Here is a 24,621-nt window from a genome sequence, read left to right as displayed (position 1 = left end):
CACTTTTTTTGCCATACAATACTATGTCGTTTTTTGACTTTTTTTGCCATATATTACTATGTTGTTTTTTCAAATTTTCTTGCCATACTATACTATGTCGTTTTTTTCACTTTTCAGGCCTTTTTATACTCTGATGTTTGTTTACCTTACTCTACTATTCAATTTTTTGATGATTATATGCCTTATCATACTATGTCTTTTTTGACTTTTTTTGCCATACTATACTATGTCATTTCTTTCACTTTTTAGGCCTTATTATACTATGATGTCTGTATACCCTACTATACTATTAAATGTTTTTATGTTTCTATGCCTTATTATTTTTGACTTTTTTTGCCATACTATACTATGTAATTTTTTTCACTTTTTAGGCCTTATTATACTATGATGTCTGTATACCTTACTGTACCATTAAATGTTTTTATGTTTCTATGCCAATCATACTATGTCTTTTTTCGCCATACTATACTATGTCGTTTTTTGACTTTTTTTGGCATACTATACTATGTGTTTTTTCTCACTCTTAAGGCTTTATTATACTGTGATGTCTTTACACTTAACTATATTATGACATCTTTTGATGTTTTTATGCCTGATAATACTATGTCTTTTTTTCACTTTTTTTTGCCATACTATACTATGTCGTTTTTTCAGTTTTTTTGCCATACTATACTATGTCGTTTTTCTCACTTTTTAGGCCTTATTATACTTTGATGTCTGTATACTTTACTATAATATTCAATTTTTTGATGTTTATATGCCTTATTATACTATGTCTTTTTTTCACTTTTTTTGCCATACTATACTATGTCGTTTTTTGACTTTTTTTGGCATACTATATTATGTGTTTTTTTTCACTTTTAAGGCTTTATTATACTCTGTTTGTTTACCTTACTATACTATTAAACGTTTCTATGCCTTATTATACTATGTTGTTTTTTCACTTTTCTTTGCCATACTATACTATGTCGTTTTTTTTCCTTTTTTTAGGCCTTATTATACTATGATGTCTGCATACCTTACTCTACTATTAATTTTTTTTATGTGTGTATGCCTTATTATACTATGTCTTTTTTTCACTTTTTAGGCCTTTTTATACTTTGATGTCTGTATACCTTACTTTATTATTAAATGTTTTTCATGTTTCTATGCCTTATTATACTATGTCTTTTTTTCACTTTTTTTGCCATACTATACTATGTCGTTTTTTCAAATTCTTTCGCCATACTGTACTATGTCATTTTTTTCACTTTTCAGGCCTTACTATATTACGATGTCTTTACACTTAACTATATTATGACATCTTTTGATGTTTTTATGCCTTATAAATGTATGTCGGTTTTTTTCACTTTTTGTGCCATAGTATACTATGTCGTTTTTTCATTTTTTTTGCCATACTATACTGTCGTTTTTTTCACTTTTTAGGCCTTATTATACTTTGATGTCTGTATACTTTACTATAATATAAGATTTTTTGATGATTATATGCCTTATCATACTATGTCTTTTTTTCACTTTTTCGGCATACTATACTATGCCGTTTTTTCACTTTTTCGGCATACTATACTATGTCGTTTTTTGACTTTTTTTGGCATACTATATTATGTGTTTTTTTTCACTTTTAAGGCCTTATTATACTCTGTTTGTTTACCTTACTATATTATTAAACGTTTCTATGCCTTATTATACTATGTCTTTTTTCGCCATACTATACTATGTCGTTTTTTGACTTTTTTTGGCATACTATACTATGTGTTTTTTCTCACTCTTAAGGCTTTATTATACTGTGATGTCTTTACACTTAACTATATTATGACATCTTTTGATGTTTTTATGCCTGATAATACTATGTCTTTTTTTCACTTTTTTTGCCATACTATACTATGTCGTTTTTTCAGTTTTTTTGCCATACTATATACTATGTCGTTTTTCTCACTTTTTAGGCCTTATTATACTTTGATGTCTGTATACTTTACTATAATATTCAATTTTTTGATGTTTATATGCCTTATTATACTATGTCTTTTTTCCCCCTTTTTTCGCCATACTATACTATGTCGTTTTTTGACTTTTTTTGGCATACTATATTATGTGTTTTTTTCACTTTTAAGGCTTTATTATAGTCTGTTTGTTTACCTTACTATACTATTAAACGTTTCTATGCCTTATTATACTATGTCGTTTTTTCCCTTTTTTTGCCATACTATACTATGTCGTTTTTCTCACTTTTTAGGCCTTATTATACTTTGATGTCTGTATACTTTACTATAATATTCAATTTTTTGATGTTTATATGCCTTATTATACTATGTCTTTTTTTCACTTTTTTTGCCATAGTATACTATGTCGTTTTTTGACTTTTTTTGGCATACTATATGATGTGTTTTTTTCACTATTAAGTCTTTATTATACTCTGTTTGTTTACCTTACTATACTATTAAACGTTTCTATGCCTTATTATACTATGTTGTTTTTTCACTTTTTTTGCCATACTATACTATGTCATTTTTTTCCCTTTTTTTAGGCCTTATTATACTATGATGTCTGTATACCTTACTCTACTATTACATTTTTTATGTGTGTATGCCTTATTATACTATGTCTTTTTTTCACTTTTTAGGCCTTTTTATACTTTGATGTCTGTATACCTTACTATATTATTAAATGTTTTTCATGTTTATATGCCTTATTATACTATGTCTTTTTTTCACTTTTTTTTGCCATACTATACTATGTTGTTTTTTTTCACTTTTTAGGCCTTACTATATTATGATGTCTTTACACTTAACTATATTATGACATCTTTGATGTTTTTATGCCTGATAATACTATGTCTTTTTTTCACTTTTTTTTTGCCATACTATACTATGTCGTTTTTTTCAAATTTTCTCACCATACTGTACTGTTGGTTTTTTTTCACTTTCCAGGCCTTACTATATTATGATGTCTTTACACTTAACTATATAATGACATCTTTTGATGTTTTTATGCCTTATGAAATTATGTTGTTTTTCTTCTCTTTTTTCGCCATACTATACTATGTCGTTTTTTGACTTTTTTTGGCATACTATACTATGTGGTTTTTCTCACTCTTAAGGCTTTATTATACTGTGATGTCTTTACACTTAACTATATTATGACATCTTTTGATGTTTTTATGCCTGATAATACTATGTCGTTTTTTCAGTTTTTTTGCCATACTATACTATGTCATTTTTCTCACTTTTTAGGCCTTATTATACTTTGATGTCTGTATACTTTACTATAATATTCAATTTTTTGATGTTTATATGCCTTATTATACTATGTCTTTTTTTTGACTTTTTTTGCCATACTATACTATGTCGTTTTTTGACTTTTTTTGCCATACTATACTATGTCGTTTTTCTCACTTTTTAGGCCTTATTATACTCTGTTTGTTTACCTTACTATACTATTAAACGTTTCTATGCCTTATTATACTATGTTGTTTTTTCACTTTTTTTGCCATACTATACTATGTCATTTTTTTCCCTTTTTTTAGGCCTTATTATACTATGATGTCTGTATACCTTACTCTACTATTACATTTTTTATGTGTGTATGCCTTATTATACTATGTCTTTTTTTCACTTTTTAGGCCTTTTTATACTTTGATGTCTGTATACCTTACTATATTATTAAATGTTTTTCATGTTTATATGCCTTATTATACTATGTCTTTTTTTCACTTTTTTTTGCCATACTATACTATGTCGTTTTTTTTCACTTTTTAGGCCTTACTATATTATGATGTCTTTACACTTAACTATATTATGACATCTTTGATGTTTTTATGCCTGATAATACTATGTCTTTTTTTCAGTTTTTTTGCCATACTATACTATGTCGTTTTTCTCACTTTTTAGGCCTTATTATACTTTGATGTCTGTATACTTTACTATAATATTCAAATTTTTGATGTTTTTATGCCTGATAATACTATGTCTTTTTTTCACTTTTTTTGCCATACTATACTATGTCGTTTTTTTCAGTTTTTTTGCCATACTATACTATGTCGTTTTTCTCACTTTTTAGGCCTTATTATACTCTGTTTGTTTACCTTACTATACTATTAAACGTTTCTATGCCTTATTATACTATGTTGTTTTTTCACTTTTCTTTGCCATACTATACTATGTCGTTTTTTTTCCTTTTTTTAGGCCTTATTATACTATGATGTCTGCATACCTTACTCTACTATTAATTTTTTTTATGTGTGTATGCCTTATTATACTATGTCTTTTTTTCACTTTTTAGGCCTTTTTATACTTTGATGTCTGTATACCTTACTTTATTATTAAATGTTTTTCATGTTTCTATGCCTTATTATACTATGTCTTTTTTTCACTTTTTTTGCCATACTATACTATGTCGTTTTTTCAAATTCTTTCGCCATACTGTACTATGTCATTTTTTTTCACTTTTCAGGCCTTACTATATTACGATGTCTTTACACTTAACTATATTATGACATCTTTTGATGTTTTTATGCCTTATAAATGTATGTCGGTTTTTTTTCACTTTTTGTGCCATAGTATACTATGTCGTTTTTTCATTTTTTTTGCCATACTATACTGTCGTTTTTTTCACTTTTTAGGCCTTATTATACTTTGATGTCTGTATACTTTACTATAATATAAGATTTTTTGATGATTATATGCCTTATCATACTATGTCTTTTTTTCACTTTTTCGGCATACTATACTATGCCGTTTTTTCACTTTTTCGGCATACTATACTATGTCGTTTTTTGACTTTTTTTGGCATACTATATTATGTGTTTTTTTCACTTTTAAGGCCTTATTATACTCTGTTTGTTTACCTTACTATATTATTAAACGTTTCTATGCCTTATTATACTATGTCTTTTTTCGCCATACTATACTATGTCGTTTTTTGACTTTTTTTGGCATACTATACTATGTGTTTTTTCTCACTCTTAAGGCTTTATTATACTGTGATGTCTTTACACTTAACTATATTATGACATCTTTTGATGTTTTTATGCCTGATAATACTATGTCTTTTTTTCACTTTTTTTGCCATACTATACTATGTCGTTTTTTCAGTTTTTTTGCCATACTATACTATGTCGTTTTTCTCACTTTTTAGGCCTTATTATACTTTGATGTCTGTATACTTTACTATAATATTCAATTTTTTGATGTTTATATGCCTTATTATACTATGTCTTTTTTCCCCCTTTTTTCGCCATACTATACTATGTCGTTTTTTGACTTTTTTTGGCATACTATATTATGTGTTTTTTTCACTTTTAAGGCTTTATTATAGTCTGTTTGTTTACCTTACTATACTATTAAACGTTTCTATGCCTTATTATACTATGTCGTTTTTTCCCTTTTTTTGCCATACTATACTATGTCGTTTTTCTCACTTTTTAGGCCTTATTATACTTTGATGTCTGTATACTTTACTATAATATTCAATTTTTTGATGTTTATATGCCTTATTATACTATGTCTTTTTTTCACTTTTTTTGCCATAGTATACTATGTCGTTTTTTGACTTTTTTTGGCATACTATATGATGTGTTTTTTTCACTATTAAGTCTTTATTATACTCTGTTTGTTTACCTTACTATACTATTAAACGTTTCTATGCCTTATTATACTATGTTGTTTTTTCACTTTTTTTGCCATACTATACTATGTCATTTTTTTCCCTTTTTTTAGGCCTTATTATACTATGATGTCTGTATACCTTACTCTACTATTACATTTTTTATGTGTGTATGCCTTATTATACTATGTCTTTTTTTCACTTTTTAGGCCTTTTTATACTTTGATGTCTGTATACCTTACTATATTATTAAATGTTTTTCATGTTTATATGCCTTATTATACTATGTCTTTTTTTCACTTTTTTTTGCCATACTATACTATGTTGTTTTTTTTCACTTTTTAGGCCTTACTATATTATGATGTCTTTACACTTAACTATATTATGACATCTTTGATGTTTTTATGCCTGATAATACTATGTCTTTTTTTCACTTTTTTTTTGCCATACTATACTATGTCGTTTTTTTCAAATTTTCTCACCATACTGTACTGTTGGTTTTTTTCACTTTCCAGGCCTTACTATATTATGATGTCTTTACACTTAACTATATAATGACATCTTTTGATGTTTTTATGCCTTATGAAATTATGTTGTTTTTCTTCTCTTTTTTCGCCATACTATACTATGTCGTTTTTTGACTTTTTTTGGCATACTATACTATGTGGTTTTTCTCACTCTTAAGGCTTTATTATACTGTGATGTCTTTACACTTAACTATATTATGACATCTTTTGATGTTTTTATGCCTGATAATACTATGTCGTTTTTTTCAGTTTTTTTGCCATACTATACTATGTCGTTTTTCTCACTTTTTAGGCCTTATTATACTTTGATGTCTGTATACTTTACTATAATATTCAAATTTTTGATGTTTATATGCCTTATTATACTATGTCTTTTTTTTGACTTTTTTTGCCATACTATACTATGTCGTTTTTTGACTTTTTTTGGCATACTATATTATGTGTTTTTTTCACTTTTAAGGCTTTATTATACTCTGTTTGTTTACCTTACTATAATATTAAACGTTTCTATGCCTTATTATACTATGTTGTTTTTTCACTTTTTTTTGCCATACTATACTATGTCGTTTTTTTTCCTTTTATTAGGCCTTATTATACTTTGATGTCTGTATACCTTACTCTACTTTTAAATTTTTTTATGTGTGTATGCCTTATTATACTCTGTTTGTTTACCTTACTATACTATTAAACGTTTCTATGCCTTATTATACTATGTTGTTTTTTCACTTTTTTTGCCATACTATACTATGTCATTTTTTTCCCTTTTTTTAGGCCTTATTATACTATGATGTCTGTATACCTTACTCTACTATTACATTTTTTATGTGTGTATGCCTTATTATACTATGTCTTTTTTTCACTTTTTAGGCCTTTTTATACTTTGATGTCTGTATACCTTACTATATTATTAAATGTTTTTCATGTTTATATGCCTTATTATACTATGTCTTTTTTTCACTTTTTTTGCCATACTATACTATGTCGTTTTTTTCACTTTTTAGGCCTTACTATATTATGATGTCTTTACACTTAACTATATTATGACATCTTTTGATGTTTTTATGCCTTATTATACTATGTTTTTTTTTCACTTTTTTTTGCCATACTATACTATGTCGTTTTTTTCAAATTTTCTCACCATACTGTACTGTTGGTTTTTTTCACTTTCCAGGCCTTACTATATTATGATGTCTTTACACTTAACTATATAATGACATCTTTTGATGTTTTTATGCCTTATGAAATTATGTTGTTTTTTTTCTCTTTTTTCGCCATACTATACTATGTCGTTTTTTGACTTTTTTTGGCATACTATACTATGTGGTTTTTCTCACTCTTAAGGCTTTATTATACTGTGATGTCTTTACACTTAACTATATTATGACATCTTTTGATGTTTTTATGCCTGATAATACTATGTCTTTTTTTCACTTTTTTTGCCATACTATACTATGTCGTTTTTTTCAGTTTTTTTGCCATACTATACTATGTCGTTTTTCTCACTTTTTAGGCCTTATTATACTCTGTTTGTTTACCTTACTATACTATTAAACGTTTCTATGCCTTATTATACTATGTTGTTTTTTCACTTTTTTTGCCATACTATACTATGTCATTTTTTTCCCTTTTTTTAGGCCTTATTATACTATGATGTCTGTATACCTTACTCTACTATTACATTTTTTATGTGTGTATGCCTTATTATACTATGTCTTTTTTTCACTTTTTAGGCCTTTTTATACTTTGATGTCTGTATACCTTACTATATTATTAAATGTTTTTCATGTTTATATGCCTTATTATACTATGTCTTTTTTTCACTTTTTTTTGCCATACTATACTATGTCGTTTTTTTTCACTTTTTAGGCCTTACTATATTATGATGTCTTTACACTTAACTATATTATGACATCTTTGATGTTTTTATGCCTGATAATACTATGTCTTTTTTTCAGTTTTTTTGCCATACTATACTATGTCGTTTTTCTCACTTTTTAGGCCTTATTATACTTTGATGTCTGTATACTTTACTATAATATTCAAATTTTTGATGTTTATATGCCTTATTATACTATGTCTTTTTTTTTACTTTTTTTGCCATACTATACTATGTCGTTTTTTGACTTTTTTTGGCATACTATATTATGTGTTTTTTTCACTTTTAAGGCTTTATTATACTCTGTTTGTTTACCTTACTATACTATTAAACGTTTCTATGCCTTATTATACTATGTTGTTTTTTCACTTTTCTTTGCCATACTATACTATGTCGTTTTTTTTCCTTTTTTTAGGCCTTATTATACTATGATGTCTGCATACCTTACTCTACTATTAATTTTTTTTATGTGTGTATGCCTTATTATACTATGTCTTTTTTTCACTTTTTAGGCCTTTTTATACTTTGATGTCTGTATACCTTACTTTATTATTAAATGTTTTTCATGTTTATATGCCTTATTATACTGTCTTTTTTTCACTTTTTTTGCCATACTATACTATGTCGTTTTTTCAAATTCTTTCGCCATACTGTACTATGTCATTTTTTTTCACTTTTCAGGCCTTACTATATTACGATGTCTTTACACTTAACTATATTATGACATCTTTTGATGTTTTTATGCCTTATAAATGTATGTCGTTTTTTTTCACTTTTTGTGCCATAGTATACTATGTCGTTTTTTCATTTTTTTTGCCATACTATACTGTCGTTTTTTTCACTTTTTAGGCCTTATTATACTTTGATGTCTGTATACTTTACTATAATATAAGATTTTTTGATGATTATATGCCTTATCATACTATGTCTTTTTTTCACTTTTTCGGCATACTATACTATGTCGTTTTTTCACTTTTTCGGCATACTATACTATGTCGTTTTTTGACTTTTTTTGGCATACTATATTATGTGTTTTTTTTCACTTTTAAGGCCTTATTATACTCTGTTTGTTTACCTTACTATATTATTAAACGTTTCTATGCCTTATTATACTATGTCTTTTTTCGCCATACTATACTATGTCGTTTTTTGACTTTTTTTGGCATACTATACTATGTGTTTTTTCTCACTCTTAAGGCTTTATTATACTGTGATGTCTTTACACTTAACTATATTATGACATCTTTTGATGTTTTTATGCCTGATAATACTATGTCTTTTTTTCACTTTTTTTGCCATACTATACTATGTTGTTTTTTCAGTTTTTTTGCCATACTATACTATGTCGTTTTTCTCACTTTTTAGGCCTTATTATACTCTGTTTGTTTACCTTACTATACTATTAAACGTTTCTATGCCTTATTATACTATGTCTTTTTTCCCCTTTTTTTCGCCATACTATACTATGTCGTTTTTTGACTTTTTTTGGCATACTATATTATGTGGTTTTTTCACTTTTAAGGCCTTATTATACTCTGTTTGTTTACCTTACTATACTATTAAACGTTTCTATGCCTTATTATACTATGTCGTTTTTTCCCTTTTTTTTGCCATACTATACTATGTCGTTTTTCTCACTTTTTAGGCCTTATTATACTTTGATGTCTGTATACTTTACTATGATATTCAATTTTTTGATGTTTATATGCCTTATTATACTATGTCTTTTTTTCACTTTTTTTGCCATACTATACTATGTCGTTTTTCTCACTTTTTAGGCCTTATTATACGCTCATGTTTGTTTACCTTACTATACTATTAAATGTTTTTATGTTTCTATGCCTTATCATACTATGTCTTTTTTTTCACTTTCTTCGCCATACTATACTGTCGTTTTTTGACTTTTTTTGGCATACTATTGGCATACACTTTTAAGGCTTTATTATACTCAATTTGTTTACCTTACTATACTATTAAACGTTTCTATGCCTTATTATACTATGTCGTTTTTGTGACTTTTTATGCCTTAATATACTATGTAGTTTTTATGAATCTTTATGCCTTCCTATACTATGTAGTTTTTATGAATTTTTATGTCTTACTATACTATGTCTTTTTATTGACTTTTCATGCCTTACCATAATATGACATTTTTATGCCTTACAATACTGTGGCATTTTTTTGACTTTTTATGCCTTACTATACTTTGTCGTTTTTATCCCTTACAATACTATGTCATTTTTATGGCTTTTTATGCCTTACTATACTATGAAATTTTTTAGACTTTTTATGCCTTACAATACTATGTCGTTTTTATGACTTTTTATGCTTTACTATATTATGTCGTTTCTATGCCTTGCAATACTATGTCATTTTTATGACTTTTATGCCTTAATATACAATGATATTTTTTTGACTTTTTATGCCTTACTATACTTTGTAGTTTTTATGAATTTTCATGCCTTACTATACTATGACATTTTAAGAATTATAATACTATGATGTTTTTTGACAATTTTATGCCACACTATACTATGACATTTTAAGCCTTACTATACTATGACCTTTTTTGACAATTTTATGCCATACTATACTATGAAGTTTTTTGACAATTTTATGCCACACTATACTATGACGTTTAAAGCCTTACTATACTATGACGTTTTTTGACAATTTTGTGCCTTACTATACTATGACGGTCTATGTCTTATTATACTATGGTGTTTTTTGACAATTTTATGCCATACTATACTATGACGTTTTTTGACAGTTTTGTGCCTTACTATACTACGACGGTCTATGTCTTATTATACTATGGTGTTTTTTGACAATTTTACGTCTTACTATACTTTGACCTTTTTTGACAATTTTATGGCATACTATACTAGGACGTTTTTTTTTTTTTACAATTTTGTGCCTTACTATACCATGACGGTCTATGTCTTATTATACTATGGTGTTTTTTGACAATTTTACGTCTTACTATACTTTGACCTTTTTTGACAATTTTATGGCATACTATACTAGGACGTTTTTTTTTTTTTACAATTTTGTGCCTTACTATACCATGACGGTCTATGTCTTATTATACTATGGTGTTTTTTGACAATTTTACGTCTTACTATACTTTGACCTTTTTTGACAATTTTATGGCATACTATACTAGGACGTTTTTTTTTTACAATTTTGTGCCTTACTATACCATGACGGTCTATGTCTTATTATACTATGGTGTTTTTTGACAATTTTATGCCTTACTATATTATGACGTTTTTTGACAATTTTATTCCACACTATACTCTGACGTTTTTTGAAAATCTTATGCTTTACTATACCATGAAGTTTTACGCCTTACTATACTATGACATTTTTTGACAATTTTATGCCACACTATACTATGATGTTTTTTGACAATTTTATGCCTTACTATACTCTTACCATTTTTGAAAATTTTATGCCTTACTATACTATGACGTTTTTGACAATTTTATGTGAGACTATACTATGAAGTTTTTTGACGTTTTTTTGTCTTAAAATACTCTGACCTTTTATGCCTTACTATTCTATGACAGTCTTTTGAAATTATTATGCCATACTATAGTATGACGTTTTAAGCCTCAATATACTATGACGTTTTTTTTAAATTTTATGCCTTACTATACTATGAAGTTCTATGCCTTACAATACTATGAAGTTTATTGACAATTTCATGCCATACTGTAGTATGACCTTTTTTGACAATTTTATGCCTCACTATATTAGGACCTTATTTCACGTTTTTATGCCTTACTATACTATCACGTATTCTCACATTTTTGTGTCTCACTATACTATGACATGTATTTCATATATGGAAATTCAATACATTTACATATATTTCATTTGTCTATGGTCATTCCTGAATGTAAATTCAGATCATATATGTTGATCGGTTGACAGCATTAAAAAGCTAATCCCCTTGTTTTGGAGAGGTGGTAGGGTAGTTGCATCCCTACCAATGTCGAAACCAACCTTTCTTTATTTCAACATAAAAAATTAAAGCTGTTAAAAATAAGAAAATGTACCAATGTTTGAGCTTGATCTGGGAATTGACAGAATCATGATTCTGTGAAACAACAACATTAAGCAGGTGGTGTGCTCTTACAGAGGCCATAATGCGAGTAGATAGTGGCTCTGCATTGTCAGGTCATCATGGGAAATACAATAAGCTTAATCAATAACTCGTGATGACATGTTGATGGTCAGTTCTCTCAAAAGCACAATAAAATGTCCAATCCAGGAAGTTAAGCAACAAAAATTATTTTTGCAAGACCCAACAACAATATACCTGAAACCCTAACTCCACACTCTAATCTACAAATGTTGTTATGAACAGCGCGGGTGTGCTTTAGGAAAAATTTGTGTTCAGTGGAAAGGTTGAAACATTTAAGAATTAAACTGAAATGACCTGGATTGATAGTTCGCTCTCAGGGATAGAGAAAAAAATTGTGTCTAGGGATGAACTAGCCTTTTAAAGCCCTCTAAACCCCCCCACAAATATACAGATTTTACTGATGAAATGTTGTAGACTGAAAAGACAGAAGTTGCAATACTACAAGATAAACACAACAACAAATCTATTGTCAGTTTTTTTATGAGTATAATCCATGTCAAAAGGTTTGTATTAAACCCTCCACTGACATGCAGGATGATAGAGCACGAAAACAAAGTTTGAAGACACCACCACACATGTGTTACTGATGTACTGTTTGCACTGTGAGAACCTCATGCAGTGCTTTGCTTAGGAGGATGTATGCATGACTGTGCATACGCGCTCAGCACTACATCAACACCTTGTGCATATTTACACACTCAGTCATGCCTTGTGTCCCTCGGCCTGAAGACCTCCTCCTTGCTGTTTGAAATATGCTGTCTGAGCTGCCTCTCCACAGCCACATGTGTGAGCCATCAGTGTTGACTCTACTTTTCCCTGTCCGCCTTGCTCAGACGAAGATGAAGAGATCTTAGGGTCTCCAGCGTGTGAGATATCTGAGCTGAACTGTGTTGGTCCATGTAAAGACTTTTGTGTGTGGCCATGTATTTTATACAACTTAAGAGGATCTGTGAATCTGAGTGTGTGGGCTAGGCTATGCAGGTGAGCAGGCTAATAAAAAAAATGTGATTGTGAGAGTTAAAGCAAATAGTTTGACATTTTGGAAAACAATAAATGTATTTGCCTTCTTACCCAGAGTTTGATGTTAAGATCAAACTACTCTCACACCGATACGATAAATTTAGCTTAGCACACAAACTGGAAATGGAGGGAAACAGCTAGCCTGGTTCAGTTCGAAGGTAAAACTGCACGATGATTGATGGCAACCAGCAGCCAGTTAGCTTAGCTTATCATAAAGACTGGAAACAGCTAGCCAAGTCCTGTCAAAAGATAACAAAATCTGCATTCCTGTACAGCTGAAGTTCACAAATTAACACGTTAAATCTTGTTTAAAAACCAAGTGTAAAAGTGTGATGATCAGTTGTGGTTTTATGAGGGCTCATTTCTATTTGTTGGACCAGTGAATCTCAGCAGGTAGGCTGGCAATCTCTCAGTAACAATAAGACCACTTCAAATCACTGCTCCTGGCAAAGAAATAGTCCAGCACATGAACCACCTGTTAAACCAGAACTTGATGTTTTTACCCCAGCATGCATGCAGCTGTCCACCAACGCTGACAAACGTTGAAATTTGGTTGAATGCAGGTTGTAATGACCAAAATTCAAAATTCAATGTCAGACAACAGCTGACGTTTATGTTTTGTTTAGTTTTAAGTTGTGTTGTTAATTATCCAAAATCCATCTTCCAAACATCTCATACCAGCACCATCTTGATGTGAGTTACGGTGACCAAAACACAACATCTGCTAAATGTGACGATGTCAGTTGGCCAATGTTGGGTTTTGACATCAACATGATTTTCATTTTCAACTAAAATGTAATGTTTGTTCACGTTAAAGTCCAGCATCTTTCTGACGATACGTCCTGTAACTGCTGGGTACACTTAGATTTTTGCACAGATTTAACAAACAAGATATTATTTGTTAATTAGTGAGCTTTAGTAGAGCTGGTAGTCTTTTTGCTAAGCTAAGCTAACCAGTTGCTGGTCGTAGCTCCATATTTACTGTGACTTGTCATTTGACTCTCAGCAAAACAACCAAAAAAAAAAAAAACATATTTCATGAAGGTCAAACTTTCAACACAGGAAATTCTGGGTTCTTGGACGGTCAGGTTGCCTGTGTCTGGTATCGATTGAGAGAGCCTGAACGTCAGAATCAGCTCCGTGAAACAGTTGGAGCAGAGGGAGCATTTACTCTTTGTTGTCGGCCATCACAGTTATGTTTGTCCAAAGGCCCGGTGGAGCCATAGAGCTGAGTTATTCTACAATCCAGAGAGCGAGCCTCACATCAGTAACATTCACGGACAATTTATAATCGATGTGCCCATTTGATCTCCCTCTTCACCACAAGAAAAACCATCTGAACAAACAAGGATGGTGTAAGTTTATTGCATTAATATGGATTCCTACCCTCCGCTTCTTCTGCTCGCTCCAAAACCCAGAAGACCTCTTTAGAATAACTCAAACCCTGAACATGTCAGACTCATGTCCAAATGGTATCTGTCACTTTTTCCACTCAGCAAGCAAACCTCTGTCAAATGTTTCCCCCTGGTAATAAAAATATGAACACAATTCAGCGTTAACAAAACTGACAGGAAGTTTATTGTTATGAAGGGATTTGGACAAATAGCTTGAATCTGGCTGACACCAGCTGATCATCAATACAATCAATCAATTAATCTTTAGTTGCTCAATCTTTGGAGCAATATAATGTGATTTAAACTAAGATAAAACATCTGATAAAAAATATTTATTCAGATTTAAAAGCAATAATCCAGTCACATTACCTGAGGTCCTCTTGAAGGTTGATGCAGAGGCTAAAGGAGCTAAGAGTTACGTCACTGTTTCTGTTTCAGGCTTTATAAGTATAGTCACAACCTGACAACCTGAAATTTAATTGAAACAATATGTTCTTTTGGTGTCAGTAGCTTGAAGTAATTGAATCATACACCAATCAGCCACAACATTAAAACCAGTTACCTATTTTAATGCTATGGATAATTTCAGAGTATATCTGTATATCACTCTGTTTCTTTTGCACATTCAAGACACTGAGTCAGGTGATATGTTAAGCCCAAGATATGTAAAGAGAATAAACCTTGCACCTGCAAACAGAAATACTCCTGCTGTAATTTCACTGTAGATTTGTTTTCCCTGACCACTGCTAGAAAGGTGAAATGATTCGCTGGAAGTAACATTGAGGATCCAGTGATGAGACGCTCAGAGTCCCATCTCCTTGCAGACTCCGCTGCCTCGTCAGCCCTGGGGAGAGGGAGTGGACCCTTCCGTGCCATGTTCACAGAGGCACGTCACAGGCTATTTGTCATGGTAAGCATGTGTGTGTGTGTGTGTGTGTGTGTGTGTTTGGGGGAGGGGATGACTGAGAAATGGTCACATCTTAATTCCTATGGTGGGCCTTTGGTCCTTCTTTATTGACCTGGCAAAATCTGCCATTACAATTGCATTGCTTCTCTTTGAATATGCAATAGAGGCATACATGTTCCTTATGATCTGAGCATAACAGACCATATGAAGTACATTGAAAAACAAACAATCAAGCTGTTTTCTGGTTAAGTCAGTTTTATTTATATAACTTAATCATAATCATAAATCAAAAAATTTGCCTCAAATTTGTCAGAAATACAATAGATGTTGTTGATACAGAGAAGAGTGAAATAACAATAGTAAAATTTCAATATGGAAAAGCAAAACTCAATGACACTATTCACACAGAGAAGAGGAGAAGAGAACACCATTCACATAAAAGGAGAAACAAGGACACTGTTCACACAGAGGGAGAAGAGACGAGGATACTGTTCACCACAGAAGAAGAGATGAGGACACCAGCCACACAGAGGAACAGAACAGGTACATCATTCACACAGAGGAAAAAGAGATGAAGACACTATTCACACACAGAGAGACGTGGCATAATTTTGTCATACATTATTTTAAAGAGTAATTTTACAAGACAGAGGCACGGATACATTTCTTACAGAGAGAGAGACACAAGGACTCAGTTCACACAGAAGGAGAAGAGATGAGGGCACTATTCACACACAGAGAGACGTGGCATAATTTTTTCATACATTATTTTAAAGAGTAATTTTACAACATCTTATACTGGATATCAACACGTTGCTGCCTTATGACAGTGGAAAGCCAGTGTACTGTACAGATATTGGACAGATGTGCATTTTAAAGGATGATGGCAGAGCTGAAGTGAAATGAAGCATAAGCCCAGGGGATCAATACGCCCCAGTGTGAGTCAACAGGAGACACACACACACAGAGCTCTCCTTCCTTCCAGAGAGGAAATGTTCAGTCCATAAATATTTGGAGTTTGCTAATTGAAAGAATCTGTGCAGCTTCAATTCTGGGGGGTTTCTTTAAACACTGCAGTCATATGGATTCTTTGTATAGTTATCTGTCCCTTTGTTCATTAGTGCCAAGTGAAATGAGCTGAGGCTATGGTAAACATAAAGACACACACACACACACTCAAGGACATAGATACACACACAGGTTAGGTTTGATCAGCCACCGGCCTTGTGTGCTTGATAGTCAGTTGTTTCCCTCTGAAGACCTTTTGTTTTGCTTTGCCATAAGCAGTGAATGATCCTCCTTTTCCGATTGGCAGGTTTGTTACACGCAACGCAAGCGCGGATGTGCTTTTATGTAGGCAAATGCAAGCTGTCCGCTGGGAGAAGAGCAGACTGCTATGAAATTCAGCTGAAAAACATGTTTGCATGTCACCGTGTTTGCATTCGGAATTAAAAATTCATGCGCATAGGTGTTTTTTTTACTGTAGCACACACACACTCACGTCTGGCTGTTATGCAGACTCCTCTGCTGCAGCCTGTGGAGGGGACACACCGGCAGTTACTAAATGAGTCACAAAAACAAGAAATAAACTAAACGAGAGACTTAAAGTTCAAAGTGAATTCCAGTTACAATACACACTGCCAAGTTTATTACTTAAGCCTTAACATTTTAAGTGTGATGGTGTTGCACAATTTCACTATCAGTAGATTTGCATAAAACCAGGATTTCATTGAGAGAACGGTGAGCTTCAGCACTCCTCTGCCAACCCGGCTCAAGTGTCGAGGCTCTTTCCTGCGTGTTAACGTGTTGGTTTCACTTTGTGTGCAGCTCATTTAGCCCCTGACTGTAACACGTATAGCGTGATGTGTTTTTAAGCCCTTCCATTTAACATGCTACACTGATTGTTCAACTATTGCAGCATGAGCTGTCGCTGATAAGTTATGCATAACAGCGCAGTTGGGAGACGTGTCTGTGTGAAATGACATGTGACAAGGTGGATTTCGGATCACGGTCCGTGCGTGCAGGAATCTCCCTTTCTTCCTGTTTCTCAGACTCTCTCAGACAGACCTTAAACGCACCAAATCTTCTCTCATGGTCTTAGTATCTCACGTTATGCACCCTGGGGGTTGCTTGCATGGATTCATGACTAAAATATTAGCCAAATTGACTTTTTTGAGTTGCATTAACTCACCAACTTGCACTCCTTTGTGAACCACCATGTTGTCCACGTTGTCATTCATACATGAGAGGTTGCTATTTGAACATGGTGCCCAATACTGGCGCGCCATGGGAGCAGGTTAACTTATAACTTGTCCTCTTGGCTTAGTAAAAGTGTTCAGAGTTACTCAGTGCTCATTCAGTTTGACTTTGTGTTCTCTATAAGAGCCTCAGTTTGAGTCCACACACGTGATTCAGAGGCATCTCATGGAGCGACAAGGAGCCCAGGGTTTCTGGACTAACATGGCGGGACAAAGGCCTGCAACGGAGACCGACAGTGCTAGAAGTCCTACAGCAGTTCTCAGTGGACCACCTGATGACCCGATGGTGATGGTCACGCCTGCTCCGCGCCCTCGCCAGTCAGACAGCTTGCTGGATGCTGAGAAGACTGGAGCTGCCCTGCTGTTCTCTGGAGCCCTCCTGGCTCTGGTTGGCGTCTTCTTCACCACCATGGGCTGGCAGCACTACCAAGCCAACTCCAGCTTTGCGGTGACCCAACTGCTGGGCCCAGTCCTGATCTCAGTTGGAGGGACTTTCATGCTCACCAGTGTCTGCAAGTTTGGCGTCGCCCACTGCTGGCCCTGCAGATGGAGGGATGAAGAGGTGCTTGTGAGGCCTGTGATCGAGCAGACTTTAAGGGGACATTCTTGTACGTTACATGGCATAAATCAACCATCAATCATGTTACACAGTGCCACAACAATGGTATGTATTCCACCTCCTTATAACTTTATAACCCAGGAAGTACACCAGACCATTGAGTTCCAACCTGGCATCCACGCAGCTCTTCCTCCTCATGACGGTGTTTACTGTGTGGATAACGCGGCTTTCACAGCAGAAGAAGACAGCTGCAGAGAAACAGACGACAGAAGAAGCAGGTAGGACAACAGACACTGCTCCAACTTTTAAGAAACCACAAACCTCTAAGAAACTCCTGCTGGGTTCCTCCATTACTTAAACATGCTGTGATGATGAACCTGTGGTTTTAGAAGACAGGTACACACAGTAATTTTTATTCAAAAGCACCAATTCGGGCAAATGGATAAGCGCTGGGTTTGGCTTTTTCACCCAGCATGCAACATGTTGACACTAGAGCAGATATAACCGGCGGGGGAGGAGAGTTAATCTTATGTCAGATGTGAGTGTGTTAAAAACTCACAGCTTCTCAGAGTGCTCATTAACACAGACACAGCGCGCCAGAGTTCATTTCTTATTAAACCACAAGATCTCTTTCCACTTGGCCCACAGGGTTTTTGGCCGTCAGAACTCTCTCAGCCAATTATGGCGCAATTAATCTCTCCGTAATAGTCAACACACTCGTATTGATTCACTAAATTACTGTACTGAGAGCAATGTGTCACATAGCGTCGGGTTATTGGCACGAAGTAACGAAATAAAACTGGATTATTTAGTTAAGAGGAGAAAATGTAGAAAAGAGATAATCAGTTTGACATTCTCGCAGCGTTTTCATAAAGTAAAATAAGCCATGTGTCAGAAATGGGGACGATTAAGACAATAATAGCACCTCATCTTCTCATTTAATTATCCTTCAGAAGTATAACGTCATATTAATGTCATTTTACAGTATGTATGTGCTTTGTAAAGGAAAAGCAAACTGTGGCATTTTTAGTTCATCATATTTTTCCACCTGTTCCTGCACAAAGTGCAAAAAGTTTCTTTCCACTAATTGCAGGATCCTATGTATTTGAAATCCAATCAAATACCCTCTGACACGTCCTGCTAAACAAAAAGCTGCTTTCCATTAGTGGAAAGTTGCAAGTTTTCACTTTCTTTTATTGTTTTTAGGCGATTACTCCCAGCAGGTTTCCAGGAAAGTAATTCACTTTAATAAAAACAGACAGCAGGAATAATACAGTTAACCTAGGATAACTATAAACTGCTGCCCTGATCATATGAACACATGCTTAGCTCACCAGCTCGCACTTATGTTGTCACAACTTCTGACCTGTTTCAGTATGTTTCCAGTGGTTAATGCCAAATAGAGGAACGATCAAGGGAGGAATTGCTCAACCTCAGTGTTTTCTTTTAAAGGGCAATCTGCTTCCTAAAATGTGCTTTAAGCATAACCAATTGGGCCTGTAAACATTTGGATATTAGCCAGATCTTCTCTTCAGTCCAGACTGCCTGAGATTTCTCATTTGCCTTCAATTTCACGCAGGATTGAGAAGACAGAGGACGAAAGAGGACGTGGGGAGGAGAGCGGCTCTACCTGTTCACGTCCACCTGCGTATGAAGACATCTACCCGTCCTTTAACAAACACAGTCCGCCATAAACACCAACTGAAACTTGTTAGGAATTTTATTTTTTTTAAGTTAAAGGATGTAAGGTCAAAGTGATCTGATAAGAACAAAACTTCAACAGCAACACAAGAGCAACAGAGCTTAGGTTTCACTTTCCACTCACAGCTGTTATCATGTAGAGTTACCATAATAATTATGTATGAAGTCATAAAATCCACCAAGATGAGACTCCCTGGAAGAAAACCTCATTAAAATGGAGATTTATGGACAAACTCAGCTGTATCTGAGGCCTCTAAGGTTTTGGAAACTTTGAGATACTAAATTTACATTCAGCATAAAAACACACACACACACACACACACACACACACACACACACACACACATATTTATCCAGTGCTTGTTGTCTCTCAATAGCTGCACAAACCACTGTACATGCCCATTAAATGTTGGCAGAGGAAATGCAGACGGCCACTATTGCCCTGAAACATGGAGACAATTTAAGTTTTTTTCTTATTTTTTTATTTTTTTTAATGTTCTATGCTGCAGAAAATTAACATCAAAAAGAGGAAAGAGTCATAATGGTCATTTACCATTTGGTTCTAATTGTTCACAGATCACCAGCACTGCTCATAACTGTGTGTGGGAGAGGATGGTTACCTCAACATGAGCAGATCTGTCACTTTAGAAAGGCAATTAACATACACACCAATAATAATAATAATAATAATAATAATAATAATAATAATAATAATAATAATAATAATAATGATGATAGGAGTCCATGGATCCTCTCAGATTAAGATGTTAGAGTTCCTCGTTTGTTTCCCAGGATCTTGTAACTACATGTGACAGTTTACTGAGGAGCTTCCTGTTGTGTTGTGTTTGCAGGATAAACACAAGTGTCACTGCACCACACGGGGGCAGACACACTGAGGAAATCAGTTCACCTTCACTCACCAGGTCAAGTCAGGTGCTTTTACTTGGTTTGTGGGAAGCCTACATTATACTACTACTACTACTACTACTACTACTACTACTACTACTACTACTACTACTACTACTAGTAGTCATAATAATAGTAATAATAATAATAATAAAAACAAGATGTTCTTTTGAATCAAGGCTTACAAACTTACACAGCTCACACTGCCTTTTACTATTACATTAAATTAGGAACTATTTATTCAGATCTTGCACCGACTTGTTGCTGTGTGAAGATTTTATTCTCCTGTTTTATTCAACTTCAGCTTTATCTTCTATTTTAGTTCATTCTACTTCACCAACCCGTTTGTTCCGTGTAATGTCCCGCAGTATGTATCAACACGTTAAACTGTCTTGTTGTTGAAGTGCTACACAAATAAATTCGCATTGCTTCACAACTCTCTCTCTCTCTCTCTCTCACACACACACACACACACACACACACACACACACACACACACACACACACACACACACACACATTTACAGTTACGTGCAGTCACTTCGCACACTCTTACATTGGCAACAAATTATTAACACGTATTTGTTAATAATAAATCAACTAATTGCTGTCTAAGTTGTTTTTGCTCTGAAGTAACGTAAATGAAATCATTAAGAAATTAGGCTAAATAAATAATGAATGTTACGATGAAGCAAAGAGGCATCACACACATCCCTCTACTGCCAGTGTAGAAAACACACCACCAACACATTAATATAAAAACAAAGACAAACAATATATATGTTTATGAATTTATTGATGAAATTATTCTATTAAATTAAAAATTTATTAATTTAGTTGGGATTGAATTTTGAACTTTTGAGGAAAAAAAATTTATTTATCTATTTATTTATCTACTTTAATTAACACTTTCTCGTCTCGTGCCAGTTCCTTTAAAATTCTGCTCTCGCAATCATACAATCATACAATCATACAAAATGTATAAAATATATAAAATATACAGGCTGCACAATAAAAGCAAATATATGGGACTATGTCGGGAAATGTTTAAACTGAGTTAATTTACTTTTTATGAACAGGAGGTGACATGTCACTGTGCTCGGTAAATATTGACCTGATAACTAAAAATATCTTCGTTTTATTCTGCTCCAACACTTTTCTTTAATCCCTCTAACATAAAACTGCCGGCTTCGCTCCAAACAGTTCGCGCTCTCCGAAACAACTTTCCATACAAACGTCGAAAAATTGAAAATTCATAGCAATTTAGAAAAACATGTCAGGACCTCCTTCAAACTTGCGCCGCTCGCCTTGTGCAGATTTTTGAAACCGCAGCGCAATATGACTTTCATTATTTTTACAGCACAGTTAAATGCGGGTGGCCGACAAGAGCCATTATTTTACCATTTCGGAGCATTGAGAGACGATTTATGAAAAGTATTAGGGAACACGCTGAACGATAACAACTCCGAAATAAAAGAGAAGAGAGAGAAGAAGGGGAAACGTTGGCCCGCAGAGTCCCAGGAGAGTGAGTCCTGATATGAGTTTTGAAGGTTATGAGTGGGTCATTATCAGTAATTTTATGGTTAATAATAAAGGAAACCAGCTTATTATTTCCAGCTGGAGATATTTTAAAGGCGAAACAGCAACAACTAGCAATTATTTGCATGTATAAAAATATGCTTGTTGAAATTATTTGGCAACTTAGAAAATGTCCTAATACAGATGATTTCTATAACGAAGTGGATCAACCTCTCTGCACATTAAAACTGCTCAGAGTTAATGAGTTTAGTCTGTAATATGAAAGCTCTCTCTCTCTCTCTCTCTCTCTCTCTCTCTCTCTCTGAGGGCAACAGGTGTTTTCGCGTCTTTATTTGTCTCTGCTGCGCTGGACCGACTCTCCCTCACACTCTGTGTTTTTTTCTCACATGTTTTCCAGGATGAGCTTGTATTGTGGGGCCACTAAAGTGGGTTGATTGTGCAGGAGGCCCGAGCTGGAGGCCCTCTCACTAAACCACATGTGCTCCCAGCTAAACATTTGTGGACGGATTTGGGAACTACATCTGAGATGGCATTTTCCTTTTGAAATCAAAAATACCAAAGGGTCAGATAATCCCTGGAAATCATGAGTAATTAGCACCGACCTTGCTCTGCATGCTGGCAGCCAGCAGACCCAGCCATTGTGTTTGCATTGTTACACCACCAAACTCCCATATGGTGCATGCTAATAAGAATGAGAAGGGCTCGTCCTCTGCAACTCACAAACAGCTGAAGTTGGTGTTTAGTCTGTAACTTGAGCTCATTGCGTGAAGATGAGACTGCTCTCAACCAGCAGCTTTGTTTTGAGTGACCAAAAGTTACAACATATTATGTCTGACATGTAGAAAAAAACTAAAAATAACAAAAAAAAAGTGTTTTGTTTCAGCAACTATTCATAAAACACACAGACGTATTCATTTAACTTCTCACCATTCACCATTTTCCCGTTTTGTTCCACCTCATGTGGCTGGAAGTTTGATAAAAATCATCTTATTTCAAACTGACAGTAACATATAATGTATGACATATTATTTATTCTTTACTATGATGTTTCCAACGACAGACATATTGAAATATTCAATATTCAAATTGCACAATTCTGGCTGTATTGTGCAATTTTTTTTTTTATACACACTCCCCCTAAATTCAGCCGGACATATTTGCTGTGTCTGAAAATAAAGTTTGAACAATGTTTGGCCTCACAACATTATTTTTTTTAAAGACCATCATGTTGCTTATGTCTTAATTGCTAACTGAATTATCAGCAGTGGCCACATCAAAATGTGTTTTATTGTTTTTTTCTGTGCAAACTTTTTCTTTGATTTAGATTTTCATCATGTAACTGAGCTTTTATTAAAAGGTTGGTTCAGCCCAAAACTACTAAAATACATATGTTCTTAGTTGGTCTACGTCCACACTGGTTACAAACCTGTTTTTGCTTCTGACCCTGTGACGCAGAGCGATATGTCCTCGAGACCCTTCCTCACAGATTACAGCATGTGTGTATATACAGTAAGTTGTGAGCAGTTCGGTCAAAGAGTGTGAAGTTTTCTCCTCAGATTGTGTCTGAAAGATTTTTCACAAACAAAGAAGCAAAGACTGGAGAAAAGTCTGAAAAAGAAACATGGCTTTTGTGTAGTTTTTAGTGTGCGAGTGATCATCTCACGACCCTTTAGATTAATCTTGTGAACCCTTAAGGGGGTGCTGATCCACAGGTTGGCACCCACAACTCTGAGGAAATCGTCTAAATGAAAAACTGGAAAAAAAATAAAAAAGAAAAGATAAATAAAAACCACCAACAAAGCTCTATTTACTTCCATTGTGTGATTAATAAAACCCACACTCTCTGGATGGTGCGACACCAGATGTAAATGTGAGATTTGAGCGGACCAGCCCTTTAAATGTCCTGTGTGTATGCATGCATGTGTGGAGCTGGCTGCGTTCAGGGAAAACTTTTCGCTAAAACGACATTAAAGGACACGAGCTTCTGTCAGGACATTTCTTGTTATTTTGACGGGAGAGGCAGATCTGGCGAACATCATTCACATTTTCGTCTCCGAGTCCCTCATGATTATTTTTAGCAGCTGAAAGTGGCTGTTTTCAAAATAAGTTCCTGACCGTATATCAAAAGATCCCAGTGCCACAGTGGTGGGCTCGCTCTGTGTGCCTGCTTTCATTTCAGT

At 33.6% G+C, this 24,621-nt stretch overlaps 1 protein-coding gene across 1 annotated transcript; it reads left to right on the top strand.

The window, feature by feature from the left end:
* The first annotated feature begins 17,682 nt into the window (after positions 1–17,682).
* On the top strand, positions 17,683–19,989 carry tmem174 (transmembrane protein 174). The gene is made up of 2 exons (XM_056404125.1): positions 17,683–18,573; positions 19,836–19,989. The coding sequence occupies exons 1-2, from the start codon at positions 17,903–17,905 to the stop codon at positions 19,987–19,989; spliced, it is 825 nt and encodes a 274-aa protein (XP_056260100.1). The 5' UTR covers positions 17,683–17,902.
* Positions 19,990–24,621: the final 4,632 nt, after the last annotated feature.

Source organism: Seriola aureovittata, chromosome 18 (genome assembly GCF_021018895.1).
Source record: "Seriola aureovittata isolate HTS-2021-v1 ecotype China chromosome 18, ASM2101889v1, whole genome shotgun sequence".
Taxonomy (NCBI): Eukaryota; Metazoa; Chordata; class Actinopteri; order Carangiformes; family Carangidae; genus Seriola; species Seriola aureovittata.
The sequence above is the reverse complement of the archived record's forward strand: the minus strand, read 5'-3'. Positions and strand labels throughout refer to the sequence as shown.

What these genes read in the sequence shown, in the direction of transcription:
- tmem174 (XM_056404125.1), top strand. Translation starts at nt 17,903, where the DNA reads ATGGAGCGACAAGGAGCCCAGGGTTTCTGGACTAACATGGCGGGACAA. An exon ending in ACAGACGACAGAAGAAGCAG is followed by an intron (nt 18,574 to 19,835) that starts GTAGGACAACAG and finishes TCTTCAGTCCAG; the next exon opens with ACTGCCTGAGATTTCTCATT.